This window comes from Saccopteryx bilineata, chromosome X (assembly GCF_036850765.1).
Source record: "Saccopteryx bilineata isolate mSacBil1 chromosome X, mSacBil1_pri_phased_curated, whole genome shotgun sequence".
Classification (NCBI taxonomy): domain Eukaryota; kingdom Metazoa; phylum Chordata; class Mammalia; order Chiroptera; family Emballonuridae; genus Saccopteryx; species Saccopteryx bilineata.
This window is the reverse complement of record NC_089502.1, coordinates 42,959,797-42,982,839: the sequence shown is the minus strand read 5'-3', so window position 1 is coordinate 42,982,839 and position 23,043 is coordinate 42,959,797. Positions and strand designations below refer to the sequence as shown.

Below are 23,043 nucleotides of genomic sequence, written 5' to 3'. Positions count from 1 at the left end.
ATCTCAATGAATTAAGTCTTTGTAATGGATTTGCAGGAAGTATTCTAGTATCTATAGCTTGCTTTGGTTCTCATCTTATAAGATATAAATCTGTCTTACCATAATGAATGCTTTACAAGTCTGGAAAAAAATCTCTTTTAAACTACTGATAATGTTAAAAACCAGAGTTTTACCAAAAGTATGACATGTCCTTAATTTCATTTGAATGAAATGCCTATTCATTTTGATTGCTGGATTTTCCAGCTGCCTAACCCTATGGTGATATCTATATAAATCAGATGTGATTATTATAATTCTCTTTGAGAGTCATGTCTTCACATTTCCATGCCCACAGCCTGCCAAAAATATAACTGATGAAAACCAGGGGGAATAGAGGAATTTCCTGAAAGGAATAAACAAGCACATTTTCTTTTTCTCATTATATTTCCACAAACTCATTACTACAAATAATTCTTAAATGCAGTTACACATCAGGGATCTTGTTGTTATAAAATATTACCTGGCATAAAGATTAGCTTTTTTGTTATGGGAAAATAAAATATGCACACACACAGACACAGACACACGGGAAAAGAGACTGAGACAGAGAGAGCTAAAGATTGCCAGACAAAGAAGGATGATATGAGACTTGGAGAATGTTCAAAGAAAAGCCACAATGAGAATTAAAAGTTTGGAAAATATGATATTCTGGAATCTTATCATAGTTGATTGCTTGCCCTTCTTTTTACTCAGTCGCTCTGTCAGCTACCCACGCATTCTCACTCAGCCACCACCTTCTCACAGGCATTTTGTCTGCTCAGCCACTTGACACCCACTTCTGTCTGCCAAGACAGGTACCCTCTCAACTTAATTACCAATGGGCATTTGAATGTTTTTGAACCAGTATGAGCATGAATATAAGACAAATAAAGAGAAATATCTTTATGATATTGAGTTGAGGGAGGGTATATTTGCACATATATGCATGCGTCACTATATACAAGGGTGTATGTTTCTGTATGGATGAGTAGCTGAGAATGACTCTGTCTGTGTGTCTCTATGTATCTATAAATGTGTGTCACTGTGTGGAGGAGATAATGTCTCTGTTAATTTTCTGTGGGCATATCTGTAGATAAATTGGATATGAGAGGGCCATGAGTATAAGGCAAATATTCTGTGGCCACCCTAGGGACAATCAGGACCTCAGTAGAACCCATCCTGATACTAAGGATCTCCCTAATAAATGAGCAAGTTCATATATTTTTGTAATAAGAAACATCTCCAGTGGAGACCAGGGCTGGTTCTCATAAAGAAGGGAACAAAAAATGAATTTTTTTCTCATTTTCATTCACTTAGGTATTGAATTACAGTAGCTAAGTATAATGAGAGCAAAAATTGATGTTTAGATTTGCCTCACTAAGGTACGGTGGTGGAAGGGTATGTATGGAAGTAGGGGTACTATTTGTTATGGGGTGTCTCAGCTAAACCATGATTATAGAATCATTCTTGCTTATAGATTTGGCTTCTCTGTGGTCTCTTAAGTGTATAAGATTTTCTCTTCATTACTTATATGTACAAATCTGTACATATTTTGTATGTGTATGGTGGTAAAAAAAAATGCATTTCATTCCATCTCTACTCAAACTAAGTGCTAAGACTCACTTGAACCTCTTATTCTTTTTCCTGTAATGATTATATTGATTATCTGGCTCTGTTCTCATGTAGTATTAACAGGCCCTATGTTAGAAGATGATTTTTATTATTTCTTAGGTTTGAGAGCAAGTTTAGCAAGTAGATATTCCCAACTCTCTGTGCTCTTTCTGGGATTTTTTTCCCTAAGTCTTCTTATCAACATATGAAAAGAGCTAACAATCATCAGTCTGAGGACAATTTAGAAAATGTTGACTCAGAGATTGTTCTGGGTGGGTGAAAATCCTGCCTGTTAGTATTGGGCAAATAACATATTACATAAATATAATATAGGTCAGGAAACATTAAGGAAAGAAGAATTATTGAACCAGAAGAAGTGAAGTTTAAAGGGGAAATGTAATAATGACATTCAAGCTCATAAAAGGTTAATATAATAAATTAATATTGTGTTCTTTATCTCCCCTGAGGGTAGGATAGACAATAAATTAAACTATAACACCATGGATTTAGCCCTGGGTTTCATTCACTCACTAACAAAAGATTAATTAATTTTGTTTACTGAACATTTAAAATCCTTGTAGTAGGATCTGAGAACACAGAAAATAAGGCACAGTCCCTGCCCTAAGGTGCTCTGAGCTTAATGAGTAAGGATGCATACATCAACAATTCTAATTCAGTATGGTAAGTGCCTTGATAGATGTTTGCTCATGACGCTCTGAAGCACAGAGGAAGAGTCAGGAAAAGGAAGTCATCAAGCTCAAAAATAGGGAGTCATGAATGGATTTGTTGGAGGAGAGGGCAATCTTGAGAAAGACAGGCAAGAAAAGATTGATAGGATTTGGTGGATGCTTATAGTGGTTATAGATGATGGAGAGAAAAAAATTAAATGACCTTTGAATAAATGCCTTGAATAACGGTGGTCTCAGGGACAAAAATGGGGGAATTAGGAATGCGCTAGCAGTTTTGGTGAGATGACTTTAGATTTGAGTTTGGTATGATTGTGGGTCATTCAACATTCACTCATTTATTAAACATTTACTGAACACCTAGTAGATGACAAGTACCAGAAGAGATGTAGGGGTTACGATTATAAAGATACCATAGTCCCAACCCTAATGGAGTTTTCAGCTTAGTGTGGGGAGACAGACAATTAAGGACACAGTTTCAAGACAGTGTGGTGGGTTTTATGACAGCAGAAGCAGAAGGGAACTGTGAGAGAGCATAAAAGTATAAAATAGACTTTGGGTGTGTTTTTGGACCCCTCATTGGGATAAATGGTTGCAGTAAGGGACAGAGAGTGTTCTAGTCAAGATAACATTGTTTGTTGAAATATCTGTAGTATAGAAAGTATGGGGCATTCTTAGAAAAGAAAGAGCAAGTATTCTAGAAGGAGTAGAAATTCAGAACTTTATGGTGGCTGAAAGATCAGAACTAGGGAAATAAATTTGGTTTCTTTAGCATGGAGGTAGAACTATGAAGTGATGAGCTGAATGAGAGCCCAGGACTGAGCTTTGCAGCACATTAATGGTCTAGAAATTCGACATGAAGGAAGAGCAAAAGGAGGAAGTGATTGAGAAATGTTGACTTAAGAGGAATAGTGCAAATGGAATACAATATTGAGTCCTCCAGGAAAGTTGGGTTGGCTTTAACTTACTATTCTAAGAATTATCAAAATAAACACTGGATTTAGGTTTTAAGTACAGGTTTTCATTTAGAAGGTCCAAATAATAATTTACACCTATAAGTAGAGATTTAACAATGTTACGCACTTGAAGACAGGGGAAAAAATAATGTGGGATGGTTTATGTAGCATTTCTGATAAAGTGACTGGGGGATTGTGGCTCTTTATTAGATGAGTTCAGGAAGTTCTGAAAAGAGAGGTGGCAACCTGTTTCACCTGGCTTGAGGAATGGTCTGGTTATCTCTAAGAATCACCTGCATCTTACTCTGAGACATAGCCCATGTCTCTACAGCAGCAAATAAATATTTAGGGAAGGAATCAACTCTGGCATAAGGGTATGGGCTTTTGTTTGTGGAACAGATGGTGTGTTCTGCTGTTGAAAGGCCATATGTAATTGATACACAATGTGACAGACTGAAGCAAAAGCAAAGTAAGTATTTTAAGACAAGCAGTTAAAAAAAAGAAGAAGGCAGAATGTGACTCCCAAAAGTGTGCTAAGATTTTGGCTGCTGGCTTGTGGAAGAGCTGGGAACATCCATGAGTACACAGGATGTAAACAAACAAACAAACAAAAAGAATGTCAAAGAATAGTAATGGGGCCATTGGCTCAGATTATTTTTAAAGATGAAGTGTTTTTTTCTGTCAGTTGGAATAAATTAGTCTTTTTTCCCCCTTCCCTTCTCTCCCTGAACCCCCAAGGTTCAATTCCCACATCAAAACATTTGGGATCTTGCCTGGGTTTAGAAAACATCCCCCTTATACCTTGTGTGTGTGTTTTTTTTTAATTGACTCTGGTAGGATTCTACCCCTTGTATCTTTTAGAAAGTAAGAGTATATAGGCACTTGGTGGCAATACTACACATTTGATAGTACAGAAAGTTCCACCCTCCTTTAGGCTTCAAGACTTGTTGTTTCAGGTAGGTGTCTGTAAGTGTGCTCATATTTTGTGAATATATGCGCCTTCATGGTGCATGCCAAATAGAGATCATGATCAAATGTATGTCAATAGGGGAATCACTCCGGCTTTAATGAAGAGCTGGTGTTGTGATGTATAGTTAGGTTTCTTGAGGGAGCCAGTGAAACGGTAATAAGAAATAACCTGTGGCCCTGGCCGGTTGGCTCAGTGGTAGAGCGTCGGCCTGGCATGCAGGGGTCCCGGGTTCGATTCCCGGCCAGGGCACACAGGAGAGGCGCCCATCTGCTTCTCCACCCCTCCCCCTCTCCTTCCTCTCTGTCTCTCTCTTCCCCTCCTGCAGCGAGGCTTCATTGGAGCAAAGATGGCCCGGGCACTGGGGATGGCTCCTTGGCCTCTGCCCCAGACGCTGGAGTGGCTCTGGTCGCAACAGAGAGATGCCCCGGAGGGGCAGAGCATCGCCCCCTGGTGGGCATGCCGGGTGGATCCCGATCGGGCACATGCGGGAGTCTGTCTGTCTCTCCCTGTTTCCAGCTTCAGAAAAAAATAAATAAATAAAATAAATAAATAAGAAATAACCTGTGTCTGGAGAAATGAAAACAACAACAACAACAACTTGCGAGGTTTAGAGAAGCTGTTTCTTTTTATGGGATGCTGTCTGGAAGAAAAATAGCCTGTGCTGGCTTTCTCAGAAGTTGCAAAATGTTTTCCTCTTTGGGAAGGGTATAAAAGAGACAGAGGGCTAGTCTATATGATACAAATGAAGTGGAACTTGGGTAAAAATGGCATATGTGTAGGAGATTGCCAATTTAGCTAATTTGGGCCTTTTAAAATATCAATTATGTAAATAAACTTAATTGTCTCCCCACTTTGTGCTATTTAGACATATGTACATGTTTTTGAGTTCCCTAATGATGTAGTCATCTGGATGGGAAGAAAGTCTCATAGCTTTGTAGTTCAAATGGCTTCTCTACCTCTCACACAAGGGTAGCACAGGGGAACCCAGAGGTAATCTCCTGAAGCAGGAAATGGGAGCTTCATCCTGCTCCCCCTGCCAGCCTCCTGTCCCCATTTCCTCCCAGCAGATATCTTCATTCCAATCTCCCCTGCCACTTTGGCTCTCTCTGTCATGGTTCAACTGTTCTGAGAAAACTGCACTAACCAGGCTTAGAGAGAGGGAGTCCGGCCCAGTCATTAACTGGACTGCACAAGACAAAAACAAAATAAACCAATTTTTCAAAACCAAATTAAACAATAAAGATATATGTTTAGTTTTACATGAAATTTTATATATACACACATGTGCATGTATGTAGACATATACACATATGCACATATTCTTTGTTTACTCAGCCATAGTATAGACAAAATAATTGCTTTGCTAAATCAGTAAAAGCTAAAGTGACCCAGAATATCTAGTTCTAAATAATTCATTAGGGCTGAGCATGAGCAAGTAAGGGTGGGGTAATAGACTGCATAATTGCTTCAGTTCCCCCCTTCCTTGTGCATATGTTCATTACTGAGAATCAGTTCCAGTTCCAGAAGAGGCTTTAATTCCTTGTAAAGAAACAGGAAGTTAGTAACTAAATGCTCAGTGCTTTCCTCAAATTATCTCTCATAATGTAAGAAAATAGTGGCAAAAAGTCATCAACAGATGATGTTTTTATTAGCCAAATATTTCTTTTTCGGAGCATTTTCATATTAATGAAGTCAAGTTGAAATTAGAGTCATCTTGTCAGTTCTAGCTGTATGTTGTAAAAGATGTGCTGGCCTTATGCAAATTGTTAGGGGGACAGAGCAAAATAACCATTTGCCATAATTTTGTGATGGTAACCCAAGGTCTATAGTCTAATTAGACCCCAAATTATGTGTTCAGCCCTAATTTTTGTTTTCAGTGGCACAGAAGCTGTGAGTCTCAGTTCTGTGCCATAAATGAGGAACACACAGCAGGGATCTTAGACCTGCTCCACACTGTGAATTATTTATGAGATATCAGTTTCATGACAAGTGTTACAACAGGTTGTTTGTACTTGTTATAAAACATTCTCCCCACGGCACCCTATATTTGAATGGGAACACATTACACTTTGAAACACAGATCTGCTCTGAGTTCATCAGTCCACATATGTTTATCTAATATGTTAATACAGCCCTTGGTAATACATGGGGTTTTTGTTGATTTAGGAATCTAGGCCACTCTGCTATAGAGAATCACAAACTGGTTTCATTACCAATGCCCACTCTCTAATTTAAACTGGACCTTATCATCAAACTACAGTTCTGTCATATTCATCTTATGGTCTAATTTTTAAAGAAGAGACCAGACTTATAGCCTCCACTTCATTACTACCTCCGTACATAACACTGTACAGTTTGGCATCTACTTCCAAAACTCTACTGAAACTCATTTTATAAAGGTCACCAGTGACCTCTAATTACCAAATCCATTTGCCTTTCTTGCACTATCTGCATATATGACAGTGACAAATCCTTTATTGAAACATGTTTTTTTTTTAATTATCATCTTAACTCGGCCTAGACTTGCATTTTTAACTGTGTGAACACTGCAGGCTCCTCCTAACCAGTGTCCCTGCCCCCAGGCTTTCCTCTTTCAGTCTGTCCCACATATTGCTTGTAGGTTGATCTCATAACTACAGCCATGATTATGCCATTATATTACTCAAAAACCTGTGGTAACTCCCCACTGCTTAAAAAATAGGTACAAACTCCTCACCTAGGTATGCAAGACCTTTATAACAGAGCCTTGATCTCCATTTCCAGTCTTGCCCCCACCCCACTACTCTCTTGTACCCTCTACTGTATCCACACTCAAAGTCTCTTCCCTGAGCATGTTCTATAATTTGTTCCCTTTAACTTTTGTTCATACTCTCCCTAGTGCCTGGAACACCTTGCACCCCTCCATCTCTGTCTATTAAAACAATATTTATCCTTCAAGACCCATCTTAATCTCACTTACTCTTTATCTCTGAGGTCACTGCACCTTGAACAGAGCAGGTACCTGTTCAATAATTTTTGCTGTATTAAACCTCTGAACTGCTGTTTCTCCCCCCTCCACCCATGACATCTACTTAGCCTAAAGATCATGTTCAAATCAATGATTGCTGCCCTTCTTTTGTTCTTCTTCACTCTCTGTTCTTGCTAAAGGGAAGACCAACGTTGAGATGGTCATGGAGTTATAGAAGGCCATTGTGCCCAGCCCATGGAAAATGGAATCAATTTTGAAAAATCTCTTCCATGGGAACAAAGCCAAAGAGACCAAGAGATCTGGCAAAAAGGGAAGCAAGAATTAAGTTGGTTCTCGTAGTCTAGTTTGCAAACAAGTGAAATCAAACTGCCTGTCCTAGAAATACACATATCCAGGGGAATATATCCTTTGTGAAAGATTAATGGAACAGTGCCAAGGATACTAAGGGCAACAGCTATTTAGCAGACAAGGGGCCAATTTCTCTTGCCTCCCCTCCTCACCAAAAACATGAACTTTGAACAACTACAAACCATAAAACTATGGACAGCAATGAAATAATGAACACTATCAAAGGAAAGAATGCCACATAATAAGGGCTAGGAATTTGGGATGTTACATTTGAAGCAGAGTTTGAAGGGCTGTTGGATGGTGAGTGAGAGAAGAGTGGATCCTTGAGCAGGTCCTGAGGTAGAAACAGCCAGCCACCTGAAGACTTGGAATTGGGAAGGAGTAAAAAAACGCATTATTAATCTAGAGTAAATAACATTTTTTAACATAAAGAGTGGGAAAGAATAGCTTGCTTAGTTGAATATATGTTGAATTCTGAGTACTGTTGAACTATGTTATATTAAACAGATATGCAAGTGCTTCTAGTGTGTACCTAAAAGGATCTATATAGCAGCAGCAGTGGTAAGCAATGGATGTCCTGTCTTGATACAGTCAGGCTTTGCATTTTGAAGTCTGATATCTCCATTGGGTATTCTTTAATGCCAAAGAAGGGAAACTAAAGTACACTGTTAGATTTTGATGATTACCACACTTAAAATACTATCTTTTATTTTTCTGAAAGAATCTACTAATAAATATAAATGTTATCAACAAGAACAAACTACCAAAAATATCACAGAATACTTGACTAAAGCTGTTACTGCAGGCTAGAGATCTGGGTTCCAGCCTTATTTTTGTCATATACTAATTATATGATTGTGCAAAACACTTAAGCCCCACTCTGAAGCTCAGTTTTCTCAACTGAAAAATGCTGACATCTACTCCATGAGTTGTTATGACTATTCAATGAAATATATGAAAATATCTCACATAATGTCTGACAAGTAGTAATCATTCAATAAATTATATTCTTCTTAGTCTACTCGTCTATAAAAGAGAGAATAATACATGTTCTCCCTATGTCACAGGATTACTATGAGGGCAAAATGAAATATTGACTATGAAATACTTTAAAAATTTAAAAAAATTACAGAAAACAGAGTTGTTTTAATGTCATTGAAGTCCTACATCCACAAAGTCGTGAATGTCACCTTTTCCCCAACAAAGATAGTGAACCAAATGTGCAACTTTATTAAGTGGCATCTAGAAGAATGCTTAGATCATAGTAAGTGCTCAATAAATCTTTGAAATAGTTTATTTGCTGACTTACTGACTGATCTCCACAAGGTTCTCAAGTTCATTGAATGTTTGTTCTTTTTTCCCTCTTGCTTCACACTCTGCGATGACAGCAAACTCTGGAGATGAACCTCACCAACTTGGTTAAGCGTAACAGTGAACTAGAAAATCAAATGGCCAAGCTAATACAGATCTGCCAGCAGGTTGAGGTATGTAACATAAATATTTGTGATTTTTTTTCAGAGGACCTGTAGGATTCTTTGGGGGGACTTTATCTATCTATCTATCATCTATCTATCTATCTATCTATCTATCCATCCATCTATCTGGTCATTCATTCATTAATTCACTCATTTATTTGTTTAATCCTTTTATTTTTTTTCACCCCACCTCACAACCCCCCTCCCCTCTGACAGCTGTCAGTCTGTTCTCTTATCTAAGTTTATTTCTATTTTGTTAGTTTATATTGTTCATTGGATTCTACATATAAGTAAAATCATACAGTATTTGTCTTTCTGTGACTGGCTTATTTTATTCAGCATAATGTTCTTCAGGTTCATCCATGCTGTCACAAAAGGTAAGATTTCCTTCCTTCTTTTTTACGGCCGAGTAGTAATCCATTGTGTAAATATACCACAGCTTGTTTATCCACTCATCTACTGTTGGGCACTTGGGCTGCTTCCGAATCTTGGCTGTTATAAATCAGTGTTTTTCAACTGCAGTCTACGGACTGGTGCCAGTATCTGGAGCAGTGGTTAAAAAACGCTGTTATAAATAATGCTGCAGTGAGCACAAGGGTGCATATATTCTTTCAAATTAGTGTTTTGGGTTTCTTTGGATGTATGTCCAGAAGTGGAATTACTCAGGGGCACTTGAGGGTTATCAGACCGTACCTGGGACATTTGGAGAGGACTGGCTGGTAGTTCTAGGAAGTCTCATTCCTTTAGGATGCTTGTGTTCTAAGAAAAGTGCAGAGATAACAATTGTTAAAAAAAAAAAAAAAGCAGTGGTGATGAGTTGGGAAAAAAACAATCCAAGGGCCAATCTCTTCTCTTTTCTGAACAGCAGGCTGTATAAGAATTCAGCATGAAATGTGTTTCTTTCTTCATCAAACTAGACATCATAGCTCCTTAAAGAGATTGCTGTTGTGCCACAGGGAAGTTTGGAATTTGGGTCCTCAGGGTAGGGTTAGGCTTGTTCAGTGCCATATTATTTCTGTAACAATATTATCAGGACTACTCCTCTTCCTACCTTCTTCTCCTTTTGTCCCCATGCCCTTTACCTGGTCCACACTCATCACTTTTCCACTTATTCTTGTCATCAACAAATGATATCTATGATAAAGTTATTTGTGAATTATAAAGTGTTACACAGTATAGGGTTTTTAAAAAGTGTTATATACATCAAATCTCAGCAGAGTTTATGAGAAGAGTCAACCTCTTTGTAAGTGGATGCAATAAAAGAAATGTTATTTCTCTTTCTCAAGAGTGTGAAACTTTAGCTGTAGGATTTGGTTTTCTGTTGATTTTGTTGGAGAGGTAATGGTAGTACTTAAAGTGTAAACACAATTGGGTAAGATATTATAGGACTCCTCATGAGAAGTAGTTGGATAAAAATGTTTGTAACTCTATGTAAAACCTGATAGACTACTTCTAATCTTACTTGTATGACAAATGTAACGGTTCGAATTTTATTTTTTAAAATAAAATAATTTTGGCCCTGGCCGGTTGGCTTAGTGGTAGAGTGTAGACCTGGCGTGTGGAAGTCCCGGGTTTGATTCCCAGCCAGGGCACACAGGAGAAGCGCCCATCTGCTTCTCCACCCCTCCCCCTCTCCTTCCTCTCTGTCTCTCTCTTCCCCTCCTGCAGCCCCGAGGCTCCATTGGAGCAAAGATGGCCCCGGTGCTGGGGATGGCTCTGTGGCCTCTGCCTCAGGCGCTAGAGTAGCTCTGGTTGCAACAGAGCGACCACAGAGTGACGCCCCGGATGGGCAGAGCATCGCCCCCTGGTGGGCGTGCCGGGTGGATCCCAGTCGGGCACATGCGGGAGTCTGTCGGACTGCCTCCCTGTTTCCAGCTTCAGAAAAATACAAAAAATAAAAATAAATAAAATCATTTTATTATAATTTCTTCTCTTAAACCTGCCTAGGGATTCTTATTTAAGAGAGTGTAGAAAATCTTGTAACACAATAAATCTTCTTTTATGAGTAACCACTCATGATTGTTTGGCTTTCTTAAAATATTGTTGTTTTTTCTTCTTTTATATTGAATTTACTGGGGTGACATTATTAATAAAATTATATATAACATATAATTTTAATAGGATTATTTGTTTTATTGGTGTTGAATTTTTATTTTTATCATCAGTATTTTGTATTGTGTGTTCAACATCCCAAGTCAAGTCTTCCATCATTATTTAGCTCTCCCAAAACTCTCTTCGACCTCTCCTCATCCCCTTTTTTTCTCAGGCAGTCACCATGCTGTTGTCTGTGTCTATGAGTTTTGTTTTTTGTTTTTGTTTTTGCTTAATCCCTTTACATTTTTCACCCAGCTCCACAAACCCCTACTCTCTGACAGCTGTCAGTCGGTTCTCTATGAGTCTGTTTCTATTTTGTATGTTAGTTTATTTTGTTCACTAGATTCCACATATGAGTGAACTCATATGGCACTTGTCTTTCTCTGACTGGCTTATTTTATTCAACATAATGCACTCCAGGTACAACCATGCTGTTGCAAAGTATATGGTTTCCTTATTTTTTCCAGTCAAATAGTATTCCAGTGTGTAAATGTACCACAGATTTTTTATTCACTCATTTACTGATAGACACCTGGACTGCTTCCAAATTGTGGCTATTATAAATAATGCTCCAATGAACATAGGAATGCGTGTATTATTTTGAATTAATGTTTTGGTTTCTTTGTATATATTCCCAGAAATGAAATCTCTAAGTTATAAGGCAGTTCCATTTTTAATTTATTGAGGTAACTCTATACTGCTTTCCACAGTGCTTGCACCAGTTTGTTTTTCCACCAACAGTTCACGAGGGTTCCTTTTCTCCATATCCTCGCCAAAACCTACTGTTTGTTCATTTATTGATGGTAGATATTATGACAGGTCTGAGGTGATAGCTCATTGTGGTTTTAATTTGCATTTCTCTGATGATTAGTGATTTTGAACATCTTTTCATATGTCTATTGGCCATCTGTAGGTCATCTTTAAAGAAGTGTCCATTGAGGTCCTTTGCCCATTTTTAATGGGATTGTTTGTTTTATTGGTGTTGAATTTTTATTTTGAAATTTAATTTAGAAAATAAAATTTTAAGGGGCGGCATGGTAAATAAAAATATATAGGTTTCAGGTAAACATTTCCATAGCATTTGAATTGTTGGTTGTTAAAGCTTGCGCAGTGGCAGTATCGTCGCCAATGAGGTTTATCCGAGGCACGATTATTGCTAATTGAACTGTTGATTGTGTTATGTGCCCATCACCCAGAATAAAATCATTTTCTGTCACCCTATATTTGTCTCTCTTCACTCCCCTGGTAACCACTTCATTTTTGTCTATGTCCCTGAGTCTCAGTTTTATATCCCACCTATGTGTGAAATCATATAGTTCTTTGCTTTTTCTGATTTACTTATTTCACTCAGTATAATGTTCTCATGATCCATCCATGTTGTCATAAATGGCAATAGGTCATTATTTTTTATGGCTGAGTAGTATTCCATTATATAGATGTACCACATCTTCTTTAAATAATCCTCTTTTGAAGGACACTTTGGTTGTTTCCATGGCTTGGCCACTGTGAATAATCCTGTGAGGAACATGGTGGTGCATGTGTTTTTATGTACCAATGTTTTCAAGTTTTTTTTGGTAGATATAGGGATTATGGATCATATAGGAGTTCTAGTCTTAGTTTTTTGAGAAACCACCACACTTTCTTCCATAATGGTTGTACTAATTTGCATTCCCACCAGCAGTGAATGAGGGTTCCTTTTCCTCCACAGTCTCTCCAACACTTGATATTACCTGTCTTGTCGATAATAGCCAATCTAACAGGCATGAGGTGGGATCTCATTGCAGTTTTGGTTTTTCTGCAGGGGTCAAGGTGTCATCAAGTTTCATTCTTTTGCATGTGGTTTTCCAATTTTCCCAGTACTATTTATTGAAGAGAATTTCTTTTTTCCATTGTGTGGTTTTGGCTCCTTTGTCAAAGAGGATTTGTCCATATATATGTGGTTTTATTTCTGAGTTTTTAATTCTGTTCTTTTAGTCTGTCTGTCTTTTTTTTTTTTTTTTTTGCCAATACCATGCTGTTTTGATTAGTATGGCTCTGCAGTTTAATTTGAGTTAAGTAGTGTGATAACTCTGGGTTCATTCTTTTTTCTTAGGATTCCTTTGGCTATTCAGGTTGCTTTTGTGGTGCCATACAGACCTGGTGGGTTTTTTTTTTTTGTTCCATTTCTTTAAAAAAATGACATTGAGATTTTAATGGGGTTGCATTAAATTTTTATACTGCTTTGGGTAAAATTGCCATTTTAACTATGCTGATTCTTTCGATACATGAATGTGGAATATTTTTTTATTCAGTGTGTCTTTTTCAATTTTTTTTCAATAATGCTTAGTAGTTTTCAGTATATAGGTCTTTCACATCCTCTGTTAAGTTTATTCCTAAGTATTTTATTTTTTTGATGCAATTGTAAAAGGAATTGTACTTTTTAGTTCATTTTCTGAAGTTTCATTATTGGCATATATGAAAGCTGTAGACTTTCTGCATATTGGTTTTGTATCCTGAGACTTTACTGTATTTGTTTGTGGTTTCTGTTAGTTTTTCGATGGAGTCTGTGGAAATTTCTCCCCTTTCATTTTGGATTTTGTTTGTATGAGTCATTTCTGTTTTTTTCATAGTAAATCTAGCCAGAGGTTTGTCAATTTTATTGATCTTTTCAAAGAACCATTTCTTTGTTATGTTAATTTTTCTATAGTTTTTCTGTTCTTTATTTTATTTAGTTCTGCTCTAATATTTACTCTTTCCTTTCTTCTGCTGACTTTGGGTTGTCTTTGTTCTTATTTTTCTAGTTCTTTCAGATGTAATGTTAGGTTGTTTACCTGGGATTTCTCCTGTTTTTTGATATAAGCCTGTAATGATATAAACTTCCCTCTTTTTACTGCTGTTGATGGATCCCAGAAGTTTTGATATGTAGTGTTGTCATTGTCATTTATTTGTATATATATCTTGATCTCTGGTTTTATTTCTTTTTGACCCAGTAATTTTTTAGAATTACGTTGTTTAATTTTCACATTTTGTGGGTTTCTTTACTTATTTTTGGAATTGAATTTTATTTTTAAAGCCTTATAGTCAGAGAATATACTTGGTATCATTTCTATCTCTTTGAATCTGTTGAGGTTAGTTTTCTGGCCCAACATATGGTCTATCCTTGATAATGTTCCCTGCACACTGGAAAAGAATGTATAGTCTGAGGTTTTATGATGAAATGACCTATAAATTTCTATTATGTCCATTTGGTCCAGAGTATCATTTAAGGCTGATGTTTCTTTATTGATTTTCTATTTGGATGATATATCTAAAGCCATCAGTGGTGTATTGCAATCTCCAAGTATGATTGTGTTTTTGTCTGCTTCTATTTTTAGATCAGTTAGTAGATGTCTTATATATTTTGGTGCTCCCTGGTCAGTGCATATATATTAAGAAGTGCTATATCTTCTTGATACATAAACTTCCGTTTATCATTATAAATGTCCATCTTTGTCTCTGGTTACCTTTGTTGTCTTGGAGTCAGCAGCGTAGATGTATCTCTTGAAGATAGCATATGGTTGAGTTTTGCTTTTTGATCCAACCTGCCACTCTGTTTCTCTTTATTGTTGAGTTCAGTCCATTTACATTTAGGGTAATTATTAACACAAGGATTTACTATAGCCATTTTATGTTTTGTTTTCTGGTAACTATGTTTTGTTTGGTTCTTCTCTTTTTTGTTTCCATCAGTTGTTTTAATTTGGTGGTATTCAATATACTTCTTTCCTCTATTTCTTTTTTTTTTTTACTGTGTGTTTCAGTGGTGACTTTTTTTGTGAGTAATTACCATTAAGATATATAAAAGAAAAATGTTGATATGTACAAAATTCCATAGTCTTATGAGTGCTTCTGCACATCATCTTTTTTTTTGCTACTGCAGATCTTTATCCTCTCCCCTTTTGTTATTGTTGTCATAGATTATCCGTGGTTGTGTTTTTTTTTTTTTGTAACCTTGTTGGAGGTTTTACTTGTAGTTTTTTTTGTTTGTTTTGTTTGTATCAGGTAGAATACCCTCTTTGAGAATTTCTTGCAGTGGGGTTTTCTGGTGATAAATTCCCCCAGTCTCTGTATGTCTGCAAAAGTTTTTATTTCTCCTTCATATTTGTAGGATAAGTTTGATGGATATAATATTCTTGGCTGGTAATCCCTCTCTTTCAGTGCTTTGAATGTTTGGTTCCACTCTCTTCTGGCTTGTAGAGTTTCTGCTGAAAAGTCTGATAATAACCTAATGAGCCTTCCTTTATATGTTATGTTCTTCTTCCTAGCTTCCTTGAGTAATCTTTCTTTGTCATTAAGTTTTGACAATTTTATTATAATATGCCTTGGAGAAGGTCTTTTTAAGTTGAGGTAACTCAGCATTATTTTTGCTTCTTGGATTCAAGTATCTAACACTTTTCATAGGCCTTGGAAATGCTCATTTGTTTGAGTAGTCTCTCCATTCCCTTCTCCCTCTCTTCTTCCTCTGATATACTTAGTAGTTTTATATTGCTCTTTCTTATGGAGTCAGAAAATTCTTGTAGAGCTCTATTATTTTTTAAATAATTCATAGGTCTCTCTCTTCTCTCTGTAGCATTTCTTGTTGCATGTCTTTGATGTCACTGATTCTCTCCTCTATCTGTCCTGTTCTGTTAGCTAAACTTGCTACTTCATTTTTTAATTCATATATTGAGTTTTTCATCTCTGTTTGGTTCTTTTTTAAAGTTTTAATATCCTTGGTAAAGTGCTCATTTTTTCATTATTTTTTTCAATGTTTATTTTTTCATTAATTTTTTGAGCTCATTAAATTGCCTCTCAGTGTTGTCACTCATCTGATTATTTTCATAACTTCAATTTTGAATTCTCTATTGATTAGCTCCAAGGTTTTCATGTGATTAAGATTGCTTTCTGGAGATCTTTTACATTCTTTTTGAGTTATGCCTCTTTCTTGTGTAGCCATGGTATTCATTTTATTCTTCCTTTTTGGAATTTGAGAATGGTATTGTTAAAAAATATAACAAAAAAACTAAAAAATAAAAATACATTAAAAATAGAAAATACTTTAAAATAATGAAAAATAAGAGAGAAAACCCACAAAAAACAAAAATCAAATACCAATAAAAGAATCATACAAAACACCCACTAAATCAAAAAATAAGATATATATATATGTATATAATTTAAAGAAAATGAAGTTCAAAAGAAAAAAGAAGAAATTTCAGGTTCGAGAGGTCTTTCTGTTTTTCTTCCAGTAGGTGGCGCTGTATTACAAGTATCAGCTCTGTGAAATTACTGTGCTGACCTCTGCTAAGATGTTGCTGTCACAATGATGGAGGCGGGGCACAATCACGATGATGGGTGGTGCATGTTGTGAGGGCTTTATAGCTTTAGGAATCGTGATCTGGCCTCCAGGCACTCCTCATCACATCTCAACAGACCAGAGGTCCAGACACAGAGCACCTCTGTTCTTCAGGGGAAAGAGTGGCTCTGGAGAACTAGCTGTGGGATTTGTTTTTTTCTACTACTCTCTGAACTTAGGGAGGTGAGGGAGGCAGGATTTGTGGGGGGCAGGGTCACACTTTGTTTTTCTTTGTCTCTGTGCCAAGTGAAGGCTATCAGCAGACCTAAGGAATACTGGCCATGACCCCTCATTTTGCATCTACTTTGGTTTTGTATCTTCCTCACTGCTCTCAATCTCACCACTTCTCCTGGCAGAATAAGACTCAAGCACTCGGGTTTCTCTTTTCTCCAGAGCCCTGGCAGGGAAAAATCCAGGCAGTCTGGGTTTCTCTTTTTTCCAGGACTCAAACGCAGTGTGTCTTATCTTTCACCCTGCTTTCCCAACTTTTGCTACCTTTAGTTAATTCCACATGCAGATCTTTTCAGGCAAGCCTGTGAACTCAGTTGCTTTTCTTCCACTGCATTATAGTTCAATTTGTTGAAATTTCAAGTGGAGAGATCAAGGGTATCTCTCACATTGCCATTACTCTGATGTCATCTTGATTGGTATTGAATTTAATAAGTTATATGTAAATTTTGGATATTAACCCCTTATCAGATGTATCATTGGTGAATATGTTCTCCTCTTCAGTGGGTTGTCTTTTCATTTGATTGATGGTTTCCTTTGGTGTGCAACAATAAATTTAGTTCAATTGTAGTTCCAATTGTTTATACTGTTATGTATAAACAATTAGCAGTTTGTTGATAGGAATTGTTTTGAATACATAGATTGCTTTGGGTAATATGGACATGTTAATGATGTTCATTTTTCTATCTATGAACACAGTGTGTGTTTCTGCTTATTTGTATCTTCTTCAATATATAAACAATTAGCATGGTGGGCGGTAGCAGAGCAACCAAACGGTGCCACGATTGACCCACCATGAAAGCTGGAATGCCCACTAGTGGGTGACAGGGACCAGGTTGACCAGCACTGCAAAAGTGGGCAGTTTTTATAAAAAGGTTCGCCATCACAGGTCTAGTTTCATTTTCTTTTTTTTTTTTTTGCATATATTTGTCCAATTTTCCCAACATCATTTTTTGAGTAGACTATCTTTACCCTATTGTATGTTTTGTCTCCTTTCTCAAATTTTAATTGACCATAGAGGCATGGGGTTATTTCTGGGCTCTATTACTTCTATTGATCTATATGTCTGTTTTTACACCACTACCTTCCTATTTTGATTACTGTGGCCTTGTAGTATAGTTTGATGTCAGTTATCATGATTCCTCCTACTTTATTTTTTTCTCAATATTTCTATGGCTATTCAGGATCTTTTATGATTTCACATAAATTTTTGGAATATTTGTTCTAGTTCTGTGTAATATGCCATTGGTACCTTGATAGGAATTGTTTTGAATACATAGATTGCTTTGGGTAATATGGACATGTTAATGATGTTCATTTTTCTATCTATGAACACAGTGTGTGTTTCTGCTTATTTGTATCTTCTTCAATTTCTTTCTTCAGTGTCTTATATTTTTCTGAATACTCATTTTTTTACCTCCTTGGTTAAATTTATTCCTAGGGTTGTTTTATACAAATGTTAATGGAATCATTTTCTTAGTTTCCCTTTCTTCATTATTGGTGTATAAAAATGCAACTTATTTCTGGATGGTTATTTTGTATCTTGCTACTTTACTGAATTCATTTATTAGTTATAGAAGTTTTGGTGGAATCTTTAGGGTTCACTATAAACAGTATCATGTCATCTGCAAATAATGACAGTTTTACTTTTTTCCTTGTCAATTTTGATGGCAAATTATTTCTTCTTGTTGTCTGATTGCTGTAGCTAGGACTTCCAGAATTATGTTGAGTAAGTGTGGTGAAAATGAACATCCCTGTCTTGTTCCTGATCTTAAGGGTAACGTACCTTAAACTATCTTACATTTAACAAAAATTTTATTTTATTTTTTTTGTTGGTCTGATTGGGTGATTTTTTTTACATTGTCTTTCAAATTGCTGATTTAATCATTTTGCTTCATCCAATGTAATCTTATTACTTCCAGTGTATTCTTAATTTTGAATATACTAGTCTTCATTTCTGACTGGTCCTTTTTTATGGTTTCTATGTCTTTTTTCATGCTGTTGAGCATCCTTATAAGATGCTTTGAACTCTACATCTGATAAGTTGCTTACCTTAATTTAAGTTAGCTTCTTTTCGAGATGACGTCAGAGTAATGGCGGAGTAGGAAGCGATACCGATAAATCTCCCCCAAAACTCAACAAGATCTTCAACCAGAAACAGAAAAACCTATACTTGGAGCTTCCAGATTCTTCGCAATACACCCAAAGTTGGGGGTTTCACTCAGAGCGTGAGACTGCTGGCCGGATATCCTGGTTGCAGACAGTGAGTGAGAGTTTCCTCCAAGCGCCCCGGAAGTGGGCGCCTGCTTGTGTTACCGGATAGAGTGGCAGAGCCAGAGGTCTTCGAGTGGGCGGAAAGCCCGCCTGATTATGCTAGCAGCTCTGACTGACTGAGCCTTACCCAGAGCCCTGTGCTGAGTGGAAATAGAGTGGGGAGTTGCCAGCTCTTTGAGCCTCTTACTATCCAGGCAGAGGCAGCAGCAACCCCATACCTGGACTATCAGGCTACTAATTGAGGAAGGAAAGACTAGGAGAAAGGCTCCAGGAACATGGACTCTCTTACTGTCGGAGCCTATAAATGCTAATGAGCCTCGACTCCCAATGAGAATAAAGCACAATACATGACATTGCCATAGAGACTTATCAACTGCAAACCTCTACCTGAGCGTGCCAAAGGGGCAGAACCCAGGGTACAGAGTCACCGACCAGGAAGAGGGAGAGAAAAGAAAAAGCAAGAAGATAACCTCTCAAAATCAAGAATAATCTGCAGACTTTATAACCTATCCCATTTTATTATATTTGTTCGTTTGTTTCTCTTATCTTCATTCTTGAGACTCTTTTTTCCTCCTCCAATTTGGCCGATTAACTCTCTACCGGTCTTACTCTCTCCTCTCCTTGAACTACACTACCCATAAGTGTTACATCTCCCATTATCATTTCTCTTCTCTTCCTTTCTCTCTATGAGGGTTGCACGCCAAAACCCTTAACTCTCTCTCTCTCTCTCCTTTCTTTTTTCTTCTTTTAGTGGTTCCCTCTTTTTTTCTCTCTCTCTCTTTCTTTTCTCCCTCTATATTAGTTTCTTCCTTTCTCCTTTACATCTCCTCTCATTCAAACCTCAATAACAAACAAATTATCTTATCTGGGACTCAAACCTATGTTTGTGGCATTTTGGGGGGTTTTTACTTCACCTTTTTAACTCACTAGCAGTGCTCCCATCCCTGGCTCTCCATATTATCTAGTTCTTGTTCCACTAAATACAATAGTAAGTTTTTAATTTGTCCCCCCATTTTTCCATTTTCCTCTTATTCCTCTCATCATAACTCTTAGAAAACCAACACCTAAAAGCAAATCATTTTATTCTTGACCCAAATTCTTTCCTTATTTGCTTTTTGTGGGTCCATACGCTCTTTTTTTTTTTCTTTTTTCTTTTTTTTTTTTTTTTTCTTTCTCTCTTTTTTGCCCCTTTATTACTTTTCCCCAATTCAGGCCCTCCATCACAGGCATTGTTTGTTATAACTCACAGTCCACCACAAGATTTTCTCAAGAAAGAGGGGAGAGGAGAGGAGAGGAAAAAAAGAGGGGGGGGAATAATTTCCTTTTTTAAAAATTTTTATTTTATTTTATTTTTCTTTATTTCATTATTAATTTTTTTTTAAAAAAACAACTTTTTTCGATTTGTTATTTTTTTATTTTTTTTCCTTTTTTCTTTTTTTTTAACTTTTTATTCTTTATTAAATCTCATTAATACTATCAACAAAACCACCCTCAGATGCCATTAAGGAAGAGAAAATCGAATATCATGGATACAAAAGAAAGAGAGGTAACACAGCTAGATGAGGAAAAATCTATGGAGAAAAAATTTAATATATTGGAAACCTTGGAGCTAAATGACAGAGAATTCAAGATAGAAATCCTAAAAATCCTCCGAGATATACAAGAAAACACAGAAAGGCAATATAGGGAAATCAGAAAACAACTCCATGAACACAAAGAATATATGTCCAAGGAAATTGAAACTATAAAAACAAATCAAACAGAGATGAAAAACTCAATTCACGAGCTGAAAAACGAAGTAACAAGCTTAGCTAATAGAACAGGTCAGATAGAAGAGAGGATTAGTGAAATAGAAGACAAGCAACTTGAGGCACAACAGAGAGAAGAAGAAAGAGACTCAAAAATTAAAAAAAATGAGATAGCCCTACAAGAATTATCTGACTCCATCAAAAAGAATAACATAAGAATAATAGGTATATCAGAGGGAGAAGAGAGAGAAAATGGAATGGAGAACATACTTAAACAAATAATTGATGAGAACTTCCCAAGCCTGTGGAAAGAACTAAAGCCTCAAGTTCAAGAAGCAAACAGAACTCCAAGTTTTCTTAACCCCAACAAACCTACTCCAAGGCATATCATAATGAAATTGACACAAACCAACAGCAAAGAAAAAATTCTCAAGGCAGCCAGGGAAAAGAAGAATACAACATATAAAGGAAGGCCCATTAGATTATCATCAGATTTCTCAGCAGAAACTCTACAAGCTAGAAGAGAGTGGACCCCAATATTTAAAGTCCTGAAAGAGAGGAACTTTCAGCCACAAATACTATACCCATCAAAGCTATCCTTCAAATACGAAGGAGAAATAAAAACATTCACAGATACAGAAAAGATGAGGGAATTTATCATCAGAAAACCCCCACTCCAGGAATTACTAAAGGGGGTTCTCCAATCAGATACAAAGAACAAAAAAAAACAGAGCCACAAGTAAAAGCTCCAAGAAGAACACAATAAAACCAAATTTAAACTGTGACAACAACAAAAAGAAAGAGGGGGAGAAGACGGAGATTAACAGTAGCAAAGGACGATGGAGTGCAAAAGTACTCACAAAATAGTTCGCTACAATGAACAGGGTAGGGACCCTTTTCATTACTCAAAGGTAACCACCATTGAAAAAACCACCACAGAAGCACATGAGATAAAAAAGATAGCAACAGAGGAAAGATGTATGGAATACAACCAAATAAAAACAAAAGATAGAAAAACGAAAGAGAAGGATCAAACAAGACACAAAACTAACATAAAGCAAGATATAAAATGGCAATAGGGAACTCACAAGTATCAATAATTACACTAAATGTAAATGGATTAAACTCACCAATAAAAAGGCACAGAGTAGCACAATGGATTAAAAAAGAAAATCCAACTGTATGCTGCCTACAGGAAACTCATCTAAGTAACAAGGATAAAAACAAATTCAAAGTGAAAGGCTGGAAAACAATACTCCAAGCAAATAACATCCAAAAAAAAGCAGGTGTAGCAATACTCATATCAGATAATGCTGACTACAAGACAGGAAAAGTACTTAGAGACAAAAATGGCCATTTCATAATGGCTAAGGGGACACTGAATCAAGAAGACATAACAATTCTTAATATATATGCACCAAACCAAGGAGCACCAAAATATATACGACAGCTACTTATTGATCTTAAAACAAAAACTGACAAAAATACAATCATACTTGGAGACCTCAATACACCGCTGACGGCTCTAGATCGGTCATCCAAACAGAGAATCAACAAAGACATAGTGGCCTTAAACAAAACACTAGAGCACCTGGATATGATAGACATCTACAGGACATTTCATCCCAAAGTGACTGAGTATACATTTTTCTCCAGTGTACATGGATCATTCTCAAGAATTGACCATATGTTGGGCCACAAAAACAATATCAGCAAATTCAGAAAAATTGAAGTTGTACCAAGCATATTTTCTGCTCATAAAGCCTTGAAACTAGAATTCAACTGCAAAAAAGAGGAAAAAAATCCCACAAAAATGTGGAAACTAAACAACATACTTTTAAAAAATGAATGGGTCAAAGAAGAAATAAGTGCAGAGATCAAAAGATATATACAGACTAATGAAAATGACAATACGACATATCAGAATCTATGGGATGCAGCAAAAGCAGTGATAAGAGGGAAGTTCATATCGCTTCAGGCATATATGAACAAACAAGAGAGAGCCCAAGTGAACCACTTAACTTCCCACCTTAAGGAACTAGAAAAAGAAGAACAAAGACAACCCAAAACCAGCCGAAGAAAGGAGATAATAAAAATCAGAGCAGAAATAAATGAATTAGAGAACAGAAAAACTATAGAAAAAATTAATAGAACAAGGAGCTGGTTCTTTGAAAAGATCAACAAAATTGACAAACCCTTGGCAAGACTTACCAAGGAAAAAAGAGAAAGAACTCATATAAACAAAATCCAAAATGAAAGAGGAGAAATCACCACGGACACCGTAGATATACAAAGAATTATTGTAGAATACTATGAA

The 23,043-nt window shown here is 36.6% G+C and overlaps 1 protein-coding gene and 1 pseudogene across 7 annotated transcripts in view; both read left to right on the top strand.

The window, feature by feature from the left end:
• Positions 1-23,043, top strand: part of MID2 (midline 2) — a 207,035-nt gene that overhangs the window by 91,774 nt on the left and 92,218 nt on the right. For all 7 annotated transcript variants that reach the window (XM_066249639.1, XM_066249642.1, XM_066249641.1 and 4 more), the window contains exon 3: positions 8,946-9,041. In XM_066249639.1, coding sequence (XP_066105736.1) covers positions 8,946-9,041 — 96 coding nt within the window. The remainder of the gene's footprint in view (positions 1-8,945; positions 9,042-23,043) is intronic.
• On the top strand, positions 12,226-12,353 carry LOC136317928 (U4 spliceosomal RNA; annotated as a pseudogene).